At 30.2% G+C, this 13,757-nt stretch overlaps 2 protein-coding genes across 2 annotated transcripts in view; one reads left to right on the top strand and one right to left on the bottom strand.

Annotated features, from left to right (window-relative positions):
* The first annotated feature begins 790 nt into the window (after positions 1 to 790).
* LOC146532885 (nose resistant to fluoxetine protein 6-like) lies at positions 791 to 13,398 on the top strand. Its single transcript, XM_085196350.1, has 13 exons — positions 791 to 1,048; positions 1,572 to 1,711; positions 1,958 to 2,291; positions 2,518 to 2,629; positions 3,208 to 3,292; positions 3,718 to 3,884; positions 4,434 to 4,512; positions 5,021 to 5,124; positions 8,990 to 9,160; positions 9,385 to 9,532; positions 10,140 to 10,326; positions 10,528 to 10,670; positions 10,806 to 13,398. The coding sequence occupies exons 1-13, from the start codon at positions 967 to 969 to the stop codon at positions 10,950 to 10,952; spliced, it is 1,899 nt and encodes a 632-aa protein (XP_085052476.1). The 5' UTR covers positions 791 to 966; the 3' UTR covers positions 10,953 to 13,398.
* The window catches only part of LOC146532884 (very long chain fatty acid elongase AAEL008004-like), a 21,662-nt gene continuing 19,152 nt past the window's right edge, over positions 11,248 to 13,757 (bottom strand). Inside the window, exons 6-7 of the mRNA XM_085196349.1 lie at positions 13,220 to 13,356; positions 11,248 to 12,977 (exon numbers count right to left, since the gene is read on the bottom strand). Coding sequence (XP_085052475.1) covers positions 12,762 to 12,977; positions 13,220 to 13,356 — 353 coding nt within the window. The 3' untranslated portion in view covers positions 11,248 to 12,761. The remainder of the gene's footprint in view (positions 12,978 to 13,219; positions 13,357 to 13,757) is intronic.

The raw sequence follows: 13,757 nt of genomic DNA, 5'->3' as shown, positions 1-13,757 counted from the left end.
ATTTTAATTGCATTTTAACGATTTATTCTTTTTCATTGACAGTTCAGAGTTAAAACGTGTATCGTTTGTCGTTCCAAAAGTAGTAGTATTCTTATTATATAACATTATATTGACTTAAAGGATTTTATTAAGGAAGGCGTCTTAAAAGAAATGTATTCATTTCTGAAGGATAATTTGATTGGATTATATTTGAACACTAGATTTTTTCTACCTACCCTGTTATTTTCGGGATATGGCTCAGGTGGTTTGGATGCATCGTGATAATGAGTGACGAGAATACCAAAACAGATTGAAGCCGTAAGAGAGGCACGGGGAGACCTCAGCTGATCTTCGATAATATAATATCGATGATACTGGATAAAGATAACGCAAAAAGCATGAGGATCCCTGAAGTAAATGTATGAAATAGTTGATGATAGTGGTTGAAGACAAAGCGTGTAACAATAAAAGTGACTCATTAAAATAATAACAAAAGATATACAACCTGTAGCTCCTCTGGTGTTGCACGGGGTCGTGGGCGGCGCTGATCACCATCAGGTGACCCGAACGCTCGTTTGCCTTGTCCTTTTACCATAAAAAAATATATATTGAATTTTGAATATTTAAAAAGCATGAGTTAAAATTTTAATAAATAATAATATACAAAAACAAACAGACAGAGCGATATTTTTCAATATATTTACTCTTTTTATTATATAATTTACATTGTACATACATTTCTCTTAGAAAATGTAATTAGTCGATTTACAATCAACAGAACGCGGACAATCATTTGATTGTAAAACTTCTTTCATTATTATTCTTCTTTCAATAGACTTGATTGATCTCCTAGTAATTTTATCTCCTAATAATTATTTGTATATTATTTTAATCTCCTCCAAGTAATTTTATTTACTATCATAGTGTAAATTAAAAATATAAAAGTTTCTAATTAAAAAAGTGATTAAAATTTGTAGTTTCATAGAAATGACGAGTAAAAATGTGATGATCATATTTTTTATAGTAACGGTGTTGAATCATGGCCAGAGTGTAATATACAAGCTGAATGGTAAAGAGCGATTGATTTTATTTCGTTATTTTATTATATAACATAAATAGGGTGGTGCGTGGGAAATAGTATCTTAACACTAGATACCTTCTGCGAACTTTTCCTCATTAGGGTCACAGTGTAAAGTTTAAAAAATACAATAATTTTATGCAAATGTGAAATGACAGTCACTTTACGTACTAACACAATAATTTTTGACGCCGTAGGACGAAGGGGCACAGGTATGTGGCTGTAGTCTAACTAATAGCTGTACCAAAAAATGATTTACGAGATCCGTCCAGTACTTTTTGAGCGAAAGGCGAAGAACAGACCGGCAGACATAATTATTACATAAATATTCTTATGGTTAAATGTCCTTAAGTAAAAATAGCTTTTACGTATATTAAGCTCCTTAGAAGTATTTTGTTAGTTTATACTTAAAGCAGAGAATTGATACCTTTCACAATATTTAACTTTATGGATATCTTACCCTTCTATAAAAGAGAAAAAAATAAGATTTGTATTTATTTATTTTTATTTCCAGATTCCGAGTATTCCCGAATGCCACCAGTGTTTCATCTCGATGATTATGACCAGTGCCTTATCAATCCAAAAGGAATTTATTGTACACTTGATATTGATATTGTATCTGACATTTCAAGTGACCTTATGACTTTAATGAAAGTAAACAGTTTATACATATCAAAATTATGACTAATATGTTATTTTTATAAAATTTTAACTTACTAAACATTGTGCATATTTATTGACTGCGCTAAACGCAGTAATATTTGTGACCTATACAATATCATACATTCTCAAAACAGTTAAGCAAATTATAGGAGTTTCCCAATATTGTAATTTATCTAGATATCTTTTAATTTATATCCGGAAAAATTGCTAATGCTTTCACACTTATATATTTTTTAGCATTACTCAGAATATTCAAGAAAACATTTTAATCATACGCAACTGCATCATGGCGTATGCTTGACGAATACTTGTAAAAAATTTTATAGAGAGATAGAGAGAGATACCTCACAGGACCTAAAGTTGATCCTTGAAAGATGCCTTAATGAAAGCCTTTGGAAAAATTATAAACTTAAGTGTAAAATATCTAACGATATATATTGTAGTAACGAAGAAACATATATTTTTGATAAGAGTGATATGGCAATGGGTGTTTTTATAATTACTATAATAACAGTTAATATCGCTGGAAGCTTTTATGATGTTATTTTTATACAAGGAAAAATTGACAAAGGTAGCCATTGAATATTGTATAATAATTATGCAATTATTTTACTAAAATTTGAATATTATGAGGCGATGAGCCGATAAGTGCAATTAAAATGTATTTATATTTTACGTATTTTATCAAGGCACGCCATGTGGCTCATTTTTGAAGTCAGTTGGTCTGGTAAACAAGTGAACTAATATTGATAATAACTTATGAACACAGGAAATATTACATATTTAATTAATTTCAGGCAATAAGTTGTTAGCATGTTTCTCGATTCCAAATAACTTTAAGAAATTGCTTTCTTCCTATGAATACTTGGAAACAAGAGAAGAACGTTTAAAAGGATTTCATGGTTTACGGTAACTATTATTGGGATTTTGGGCTCTAGTATGTTACTATTTTTTTCTGTCCCTCCCTCCCACAATCGTGGTCACTATCATACGCTATCTCACTGCGACATGATTTTTATACTAGTTGATATAGAAATTGTTTTTAACACACCCTTACACTAAGGCACCGTTCTAACGTTCTAGCCAATGAAACTACACCTTACCTCCTTTACATGTACAGAAACATCATTCTACTGTACAGAAACGTCCACGTGGCGGATGCCATTTTTATTGTTTATATCTTTGTGGGAACATTTATACAATAGGGTCGACCATCTTTATAAAAGTGTGGATAATTTCAAAACATTTACATTATACAATAAATGTAAAAATTGGAAAATAAAATATTTTATAAGAAAATAACCATTTTTTTTCCCGCATATGTGTATAAATAGATGGATGGGCTATGACACTCCGTTTCTCTATTTTAGCCCAATTTTCGTGTTGAGAAGTATAATTCAATCCCTCAAATTTCAGAGGTTTTCGCATTGCACCACGTCAACCCCAATATAAATGTCATATTTATTATTTTATACGTTTTATTTTAGTACAATGACTATAATGTGTGTTATATACTGTCATTCAATGCTGCTTTTTGCGCTTGCTCCGGAAAATCCACATCACGTTGAAATGGTTTGTTTTTTATAATAATAATACATAGTGCTAGATTTGATAACGAAATAGATTTAACTTTATTTTAAGACATTAAATGTGGAAATACCAAGTCAGGAGAAGTAATTGTTTTCCTTTCCTCTTTTCTGGTACACAAAGTCTAGTATTGTGTTTGTATTGATATTATTTTTTTATTTGTAAATCGATTGTAATAAAATAAATATCAAAGGGAGTTTGCCAATATACTATAGTGAAAACTTAATTTAAATCGGCATTTGTATTTAATGCGTTTGCTGCTTTTTATTTTTCTTTTATATCTTTCAGGTATAGACACTGACATTTCAATTTATTTCGATACGATATTTTTAATTTTGCTATTACGAAAGACACTTGGTCCAATTTTGCTGCTTCAAAAACTTTCTCTTTTCATTATCTGTTCTTTTCAGTTATATGACAATATAACGCATTTTATATTTTTAAACGGAACAATTGCCGTTCAAACTTTTTTCGTAATATCTGGATGCTTGATGTCTTATAAACTAAAAATATATGCGGAGAAACACAAAATTACATGGAAATTAATACCAAAAGCAATTCTTATGACATGGATAAAGTAAGTAAGGTTTCCTTGCGGCAAGCGTCTGGCTGCTATCAAAATTGTTAGAAGATCCTAGTATTCGTTGCTATCCAAACGATAGATAACTCGGTTGACGCCGTATGTATATATGTATGTAAGTTTGCTTCTTCTGTTGATGCATCCCTCGGGAATGTCTGGGGTGAAAGGAACTAGGTTTCATCAAACATTTCAACCACCAAAAGGACATAAGTTTGTGCGTTAACCACCAAGACATTGTTCTTCGGATGTATCAATATATTGGGTATCATCTGCTGAGTGAGTTTCATTTAAAATGTGTAAAAGATCACGAGAACCAAGAATCGATCGGAGCTCACTCCCCTAAAACGGAAATGTTAAGTTATCTCGAAAAGCGAAATCATAAGAAACATGATAAACGTGAACAATCGTGAAGCTGTTAAATAGCATCCTTTTAATACTGCAACAGTTAATTTAGAACTGAACTAACCTGCTTTGTGACCACACTCTCTATACAGTTTCTTCGTCTCTCCGTTTTTTTTTAATTTTATTATATTAGATTTTTTTTAGATTGACTCCCTCATATGCGTTTGTTTTGACTTTAACATGCACATGGCTCCGATATACTGGTTCCGGGCCGTTTTTTCAGGTATTAGTATAATATAGAAATATTTAATTTTATATATTTTTTATTCCATATTTTGAATTAGAATAGACAAAGACAAGTTTTTTATTATTATTTATTAATCTACAGACACATAATCCGTACCTCCTATTAGGTCAAACATTTATTTTTGTTATTAGTTAATTAATTTAATTGTTAATATATTCCTTTACATACGATATTTAAATAAAACACAGTTAATATATTTAAACATAAAAAAGGTCAAGTTATTTACTTAAGTTCCCAACTTGCCTGATGTAATCTAGAATTTCATTAACAATGTAAATAACACCAAGTGCTAGGGCACAGTGTTTTCTTTCAATTTAGAGACATCATAACTCAGAATGTAGTGTAATACATAGAATAAATCATCTAAGAGTAAGGAATTTGGTAAACGATGTGTCTTAACACTAGGCCCTTTCATTGCCTTGGCTTTCTGCCTTGTCTCTCTGCTATATGAGGCACAGGAGCTAAAAAAGTACCTTTATTACAGGTAGCTGTTAAGAAAGAAGTAGAAGATTGTCGCAATAATGCTTTAGCTAATATTTTATATATAAACAATTATTTGGACAAAACACAATGTATGGTTCAGACTTGGTAAGTTTTGGACTATAATTGCAAAATTTGGTATTGAAGCCACTAGTTCAAGTGATGTATCCGTTGATGGTGACGAATTGTTCTGGTTAATAAACTTGAATTTCAGAAAAGGCTCCACCCCTCAGTGGAAAAGCCCGACTCGCACTTGTGCGGTTTTTTTAATTTTTTTTTCACCCTATCCTGCAGCAGGATATGCAGTGAAAAACCGTGCGCTAAGACATTCCGTTCCCTACTTTTCAAATATTTCCGAGACATTGCGTGTGGAATTTCAACTTTATAGTATTAATTTTCTATATCACCATTTAAAAAAAATGTAAAAAGATGTTTGTGTGTTAAAGGTTATAACCAAATTAATGAATTTATAAATGAAAACACGCCTTGGGAATGAAATGCTCGCTTCAGTCTTTTTTAAAGGTATCATTGTCAGAGAAATTAAATATATGGTCGTTGCGCTTGCCAAAACCGTTATGTGTTTTTAGTCAAGTTTTCAGGAGAGACAAAAAACTATCTTATTTATTAAATAATAGCTTAAAGTTATAAATGCAATATGGTGACAAAATATATTATGTTTGAACTGAGATACAAGCGAAAATGATAAAATGTACCCTTCATCTGTAATAATTTTTTTTAACCATTTTGATGCACATATCAGAATTGTCTTGTAACGACCATTTCTTACAAGTGAAAAATATGCACATGTCAGTTTTGTAAAAGAACATAATCGGATTTATTTAGTGTTATTATGAGGATAACAAAAATGTATTAAACTTAAAACAAATATTTATACTGATGATAAGTAATGAAAGATGATAGGAATTGTGGTTTGGCGCTTTTTTACGTGAAAATGGTTAATCTGATAACGATAAAACAGTACGGTACGTTATATTAGTCCTATAGTTATTAATACTAATAATAATTAACAAAAAAATGTTTAATAGAAAACTCGAAGGGTAGAAAGTGGTTAGGAAAGGTTTATAGATAGACTAAGCCTTTAATGTTTATCCCTTAAATAACTAGGTAAATTTGAAGTAAATAAAAAGCGAATTCAATAAGTATTGCAATAAACTTTATCAAGATAACTAAAACTAAATTTAAGTAACACCTTTGCTTTCGTGCCGCACATATACATGGACGTATTTATAGTTACTATAGTACATCTCTTTGCCTCGAACTCGAATATGGATGACCAAGGAATAGCGCCGCGCGCAAACCCGTGCCAGAGCTTAATGCCTGAAATTAAGTTCAGCTAAAAAGCTGTTAGGCGAGCTCTGTCTTCTTTGGTTATCCACAAGTCGAGTGGGTCAGATGACATCTCTCCTTTAGTGCTCCTGTGCTGTCACCTGTGCTAATGGGTCTGTTTTGGTACTCTTATTCAATCGGTATAGTCCCAGACTTGTGGAAGAGCGCTCTTATCCACCCGATCTCCAAGAAAGGCGATGGTTCCGATCCATCTAACTACAGCCCTATTGCCACCCTGGCTCTTGAAAGTGATGGAGAGCATTATCAATGGCCAGCTTTTGATTTAACTGGAGAATCACTGATTGATTAACGACAGTCAATATGGCTTGCGCCATGGTCGCTAAACCAGTGACCTTCTGGTTTACCTAATCCACCTAATATATAATACCTGCCAGGGTCTGGCAGTTAGTTTGGACATGGCGAAGGTCTTCGATCGCGTGTGGCATGAGGCGCTCCTTGCAATACTTCCATCCTATGGCTTTCCGAGAGTTTATGCAAGTGGATCGCTAGCATTTTTACTGGGTCCAGCCTCAAGGTAACTGTTGACGGTTTTTGCTTGAAGTACATGCCCGTGAACGCTGTCCCCCAAGGCTGTGTGCTGTCCCCTACGCTTCTTCTTCAGATTATCAATGCCATGTTAGAGGATTCTAGAATGTGCGTTCTTCTTGTTTTGGTATGCTTTTTCTTTCTTTGTGTACCTCATATTCTTCTAGTGACAAATTTTCTTTGAATACGGTGCACATGTCAAATTAAAACTTTATCAGCTTCCAATTGAATGTAAATAGTTCTCTTTATAGTATCCTCCGAAGAGGACGTTATCACGTCGAATGTATTTTTTTTATATTTGTTACCTTAGAACTTTTGACTGGTCTCTACTTTGATTTGGTCTATTTCTGACAATTTTATCCATGACAAAATCATATAAGTCTTAAATTTGCATTAAGTATGTGCACAGCAAATGGAAGAATAACTCAATATCATGCTAACCGATTTCGATGATTCTTTTTTTCTTGGAAAGGATACACTTTAAGGATAGTTTGATGAGAGTTTGGTTATGTTCTAATTATGGGATCCAGTGGAAATCGTTTTTTATAATTGTTATACTTATTGTGTACTTCAAACTTGTGTGTCGTGCTCTGCAGTAATGATTAAACTTGAACTCTTGGCAATAAGCCTAAAACCATTCTCACAAGCTTCTTACAGAAGCTGACTTACAAGAAGGATTTCTTGGTTTACTTTCAGAAGATGATTCTGGTTTGGTGGCATACAATTGCCCAATTGGCATGCAATTAACCCATGTATTAAAAGTATCGTTAGTTAAGTGTCTTCTACAATTGTATTAAGTACGCCTTTCCTATAACTCTCTGCTTCGTATTAAAGTCGCGCTATTTTTATTGTTGTATATTTCATTAATATCCATCTCCTTGAAATTTCCAGCCTCCAGCTTCTTTATCTAGTATGAAGTGACCAGTTCCGAGTTCGGCTGACTTCCGGCTTACAAATTCTCCAGTAGCTTCATCTAGGTACAAATGAGTCATATTTTCAACAACAATACTATACCTGCTCGCTCTGAATCTGCTATTTCCATCGACAGTCACTGAGATTTGAGCTCTGTCTCATTATATACCGATAAGGTAGAAGTGGAAGGGACCTACTCAACCTGATCCTCCAAAAGTTCTGTACCAAAAAAATCTGTAGCACAAGGCTCGAGTGACGGTTCCCCTTAATGTATTACATTACATAATGTAATAACATTTCGCATCGGATCATTGCTGCTGTGTCATAACTGCACATAACGAATTTGTCATTGCCAAAAATAAAAATGATGTGCACATATCGATTTTGTTAAATCGACTTCCAGGCGGAAATACTATATATTTGTTTTTGTAGGCTATGCAGAGTACTATTTTAATGCTATTTATCGAATAAAAAAAAAATAAAAAAAATACACATAACGGTTTTGGCAGGCGCACCGACGATATATGACGGCGCGCTGCTATGTATTAGTTTTAATTATAATTTCGCAATTATTACGTTTGGATTTTAATTGTTTTATGTAATGGATTATATTAGAAGAATATTTAAAATGGAGCGGGTAACCCCGAATAGGGTAGTAGGTGTAGCCACGAATAATAGCGGATGTCATTGGTTGACAGCTATGGCGTGAGATGTTCACCAATTAATCCTACCTAATCTATTGTAATTTTGTTAATCTTGTGAGATTTGTTGTAGAACTGTTATGTAAACGAGTAATAAGACATTGTAGAATATAAGTGTGACTTTTATTTAAACATCTCTGTTGCTACAACGCCCACAAATGAACAGTAACAGCCAAGACCGCTTTGAGGCCCCTTTTGATGCTTCTACATATATATATATTTGTTTAAAATTGATTTAAAAAAAAGTCCCACTGAGTTTCTTGCGCCGGTTCTTCTCAAGTCTGAGGTATTAACTTTAGTGAACTGGAGGTAAATTATTTGACGTTCAAAAAATTAAGCATGTTACTTCTTATTTTGAATGAAATTATTTGACTTTGACTATATATAAATTATATGTTTCATATAATTTGTATATAGTTAGTTATATATACATAATTATAAGTATACATAATATTTGTCATTTCTAGGTATCTAGGTGCTATTATGCAATTATATATTTTGGGCTATTGTGTATGTATTTTAACCAATGGAAGTCTAAGAAAAATAGTGTTGGTGATTCTCTTTCTGTTTGGTGTTCTGGCTCCAGCTGCACATACATATTTTCAACATTTAGATGCTGTTCTAATGGTTACGCCGGAGTAAGTAAAAGGTCTTTAATAAAATTTCTTTGAAAAATTTAACGCAGCAAAAACTAAATAAATGATAATATTTTTATAGAAAACGGTTAAAATTTACTTTTTTGTGCTTAATATCGCACTCAGAGACTTTAATTTATAACTAATATTTAAAAATATATATTAGTTAATACCGCAGAGCATGATGAGAGATGAGATGAGTAATATACCCAAATATAATATTTTAGAACAGCAAGAACATTTGAAACTAATCCTACATTTAACAACGTTTACAAAAGGGGACATACAAATATAGCCAATTTCGTTATGGGCTTAGCGCTTGGCTTCTTCATTTATAAAGCACAGAAACAAGGTGTAGATATGACAAAGTATAAGGTAACATTCAAATTGTTTAAATTTGAATTTTAATAATAAATATCAAATATATAAAATTCGTAAAAAAGATGTAACGATCGATCGATCAGATTTTAAAACGTTATTTAAAGTAAAAAGTTGATCTCAAGTATGTACCCTTAACTTAATAAAATTATAAGAAATTTATTAAATATACCGCCCCAATCTTACACGCGGGAAGTTCTGGAAAGTCAGTTTACATACGATTATTACGTAATAAGGTCATAAGAAACATTGATAAAAAATTACATACTTATATGGATTGATTTGAATTAATATCAATGCATTCCCATTATTGTGTATAATACAAAAAAAGATCATCATTGTGAATTATAAGTTTTTTTCATAAATTAACATATGTATATTTGTATTCAATTTTTTTTTTTACTTAAATTATAAAGATAAATTACAAGTAACAATGAATGGATAGATGTACTTCGATTAATATAACGTTTTCACGTCAAAAAACATACAAAATATTTTTTTTCTTTCAAAGTATTTTTCTCTTAGCCTACGACGGTGCTGGTAGGCACAACCTAGTATCTAAATATTCCGTTCTCCATTTTAATTTTCAATTATCTCTTTCCAGAAATACCGTTTTCTTTTCCTTTTAACATTCCCTGCGATCGTAGGCACCATGTTCACTGGCAGTGTCTTTTATTTAGATGGTTTCTATATATCAATTCTATTGAAATCACTTTATGCTGCCTTAATTAAACCATTGTTTGGATTGATAATTGTATTGCTTATAATATCTATGGTTTTTAAGATAGATAGTAAGTATTTTATTTATATTATAATTGTATTAACTTGAAAGTAGTTAAACTTAATACAAATAAACAGCATTAATTATTATTAACAAAATCTGTGAAGTGTAAAACATTGCAAAGACAAAAAGTGGATTTGCGGTACAACGTCTTGGGTATCGGTTGACTGTAAAATTGGGAAACCTAAAAGAAACTAATTTTAATTTTCAGATATTTACAGAAGCATTTTAGAATGGAACGGATGGAAAATACTATCAAAGTTGAGTTATTGTGCGTATTTAATTCATTTTTTCTTAGTCCGAGCTGCGGCTGGGAATAATACTACATTGATACCAGTAAATAACTTTCATATGGTAAGTTTTTATATTTTAACTTTCGATATAATTGTATTCTAGTGCAACACATAATATATACCTGTATATATTACATAACTCACATATATTTTATAGTAAATTCTTATATAATTTGTATCTATGTATTTTTTTTAGATTGAGCTAGCAATTACATTCATAGTGCTATCATTCATCACTGCAGTACCTATTTGGTTGTTAATAGATGAACCTTTAACAAAATTTTTGAAAACATTGATTTTTTTCAACAAAAGAACACGACCGAGAGAAAATAGAACTATATAACGACCAATTTGTTTTTTTTTTTTGTTATTTTGTTGTATTTATTTCCTTTAGCATGTTTTGTTTCTTTTTCTTCGTACAGAATATTAGTTTGTACAGAATATTACATAGTTAAAAAACTTAAAAAATGCTAAACCATCAATATACTTTTAATATTAAAAATGCGATTATTTCCATTTTATTTATACTTTTTTAGTTTCACGTTATGTTTTTATTCATTGTAAAAGTCCAGGAATTTTGTTTAAGATTAATAATAGTATTTATCTAATTTATAAGGATATTAATAAAAAATAAAATCTATTTATATATTTATTTTTCTATAAAAAACAAGTCTTTCTTGGTGTATTCATAGTTCATACATTTTCTTTTATAAAATAAAATAAATTTTTAACTGCTGTTTCTAGACACGGTTGTTCAATTACTTCAAACAATTAAAAGTAGACCAATAAACTCTCAATATTTGTACAATAATATTCCATATATACATAATATGACTTTCATAGAAATGATTTAAGTAATTTTGTAAGTTTCTAAGTAAGTTGTATTAAGGATACTTGTGTGAATATCTTGAAGTAAATAATTTAAAGAAACATGAAAAAATTACCAAAAAAGGTGATAAAATAATTACAATGACTTTCGAAATATTAATATACAAATTCAAATTCTAATAACAATAACTTTTACATATTAAAAGAAAACAATAAAATGTGCATAAAAATCGTGTATCCTCCTAATTGTGAAATAAATGTCATGATGATTTCTCAAAATTCCGACAAGAACAGGAAGAAGCGACAGCGAAACATTTTTCGTATTAAAATAAATAATAATACACAAAGAAAATTGCCGGCGACGACACGAGAACAAAGAAAACCAACGAACGAACGAAAAGTGGAACTATTAATCAAGTAAATAATTTCTATGGAAGATTCCTGTGGAATTTGATTTTATTGAAATTATATATTGTTTAACGTTTATTTTTTATTGCCTCGAAACTTGTATTTTGTGGGCTAACACTGTTTACTACTATAGCGACGATATTTAACGTTAATCGTAAATATCCGGTCGTCTATAAAAGTCATATCTTATCATCATACTATCTCATTTTATATTAAATTTCTTAACTTTATTTTAGAAAAGCTTTGTACATAATATGAGGCCATCCATACAATGTATAAATTAAATTATTTTATTATAAATAAAAATATAGTCTTATAAAAAACAACCTGTACCTACACCGAATTTATTTTTAAAATTCCATGACCGTATATATCTGTTTGTGGCATAGTAACTCCTAAACTAATGTTAGGATATAATGGCAGTTACCTATTATAGTTATAATCTTATAGTTAAAACTAAGCTAAAATAAACAAAAAATGATTACATTTCTTATTTAGTTATAGTCTATACCACGGAAGTTAACACAGATGACCAGAGTAAAACTTTCATCTTTTGTGTTGTTTTCAGCGAAAGTAATTTTGATTTAGAATTGGATTGTTAAAGAAATGGACGGTATCTACAATAGTTTTAAATTGTAACTGACAGCCTCAAAATTTAGGGATATTAACACCTTTACCTAAAATTTCAGATTAATTCCCACTAACATACTTATATTATAAAATCACATTATTAATTCTTATATCGCACAGCATGTATATAATTATACAGATGGTTTAAATTTTTGTTTTTTTGTAGCCTAGAATAAGGACAACACAATAAATATACATACGCGATATATATCTTAAATTAAACCAAATTCTTATATAAATTAATTAAGAAATATTTAATAAATAAAATATTTTAAGAAAACATTCGCTAGCAATCTTTCTTCGTTTCTGCCGATACTGGTGTTGAGTTTTCTTTTACTTCTTGTTTCTTTTCAGTCTTAATGTAATTTCTAATGTAAAAGTTTCCAAACATATATAAAAAGAGACCAGCGTTGAGGGAAAGGAGAAAATTAATAAATTTAGGATAATTGCAGTCACCGAACATAACGCTAAAGTTGTGATAGAAAATTATGCAGAATTGTATCTGAAATGAAAGAAAGTATTTTATTAAAAAACACGATCTGCTTAAAACATTAGGTCAGGATATTGTTTAATTAATTTTATTTTGTAGTACTAACATAATAATAATAATTTATTTAAAATATTTTAAGCTTCATAATAATTATACCATTATTTTTAACAATTCGATTGTAAATATTTCAACAATTAAAAGTACATTATATATAAATTTATTAACAATTACGTATATAAATATATTTAACTCACCAATTGCATGGTAGTAAGGTGCTTCTTCCACCAAATATATTTCTGATATTGAGGTCCTAAACCAGCAATTAGGTAATATGTATACATAATTATGTGAATGAACGAGTTGATTACTCCTAAAAGAGTACCATGTCCGCCTGGAAATTAAATAATTGTATTAAATATAAATGTAATTTTTTGATTTTTTTCTCTTTATTTATACTGTAAGTTTTCACTTCTTTCCAAATGACATACTTGGAAGTCTACAGAAATTCCTCTATAGTACAACATATTTGGTAACGTGACGAATAATGCCAAACTTAAGTTTGTGGGTATTTGTGGGCTCATTTTGGATGAAATTAACAACAACAAATATAAGTTTATAATATTTTTTTCCTATGAAATACTTATTAGTTATAAATTTTTTCATTTATTTGTTAAGTTGTCACTATGAGTATTGACTATACGGCGTATTTCATACAAAATACATTAAAAACGATGCATAAATGCCTTAAATCTTTTAATCGCTATGATTCCCTGTTCCAAACGCATCACTCAT

The sequence above is a fragment of the Heliconius melpomene genome, chromosome 13, assembly GCF_056956725.1.
Source record: "Heliconius melpomene rosina isolate 202511_hmr_F chromosome 13, ASM5695672v1, whole genome shotgun sequence".
NCBI classification, from domain to species: Eukaryota; Metazoa; Arthropoda; class Insecta; order Lepidoptera; family Nymphalidae; genus Heliconius; species Heliconius melpomene.
Note: the sequence above shows the minus strand (reverse complement) of the source record. Positions and strands in the feature narration are given on the sequence as shown.

What these genes read in the sequence shown, in the direction of transcription:
- LOC146532885 (XM_085196350.1), top strand. Translation starts at nt 967, where the DNA reads ATGACGAGTAAAAATGTGATGATCATATTTTTTATAGTAACGGTGTTG. An exon ending in AAAGGATTTCATGGTTTACG is followed by an intron (nt 2,630 to 3,207) that starts GTAACTATTATT and finishes GTTTTATTTTAG; the next exon opens with TACAATGACTATAATGTGTG. An exon ending in CAGTAAATAACTTTCATATG is followed by an intron (nt 10,671 to 10,805) that starts GTAAGTTTTTAT and finishes TATTTTTTTTAG; the next exon opens with ATTGAGCTAGCAATTACATT.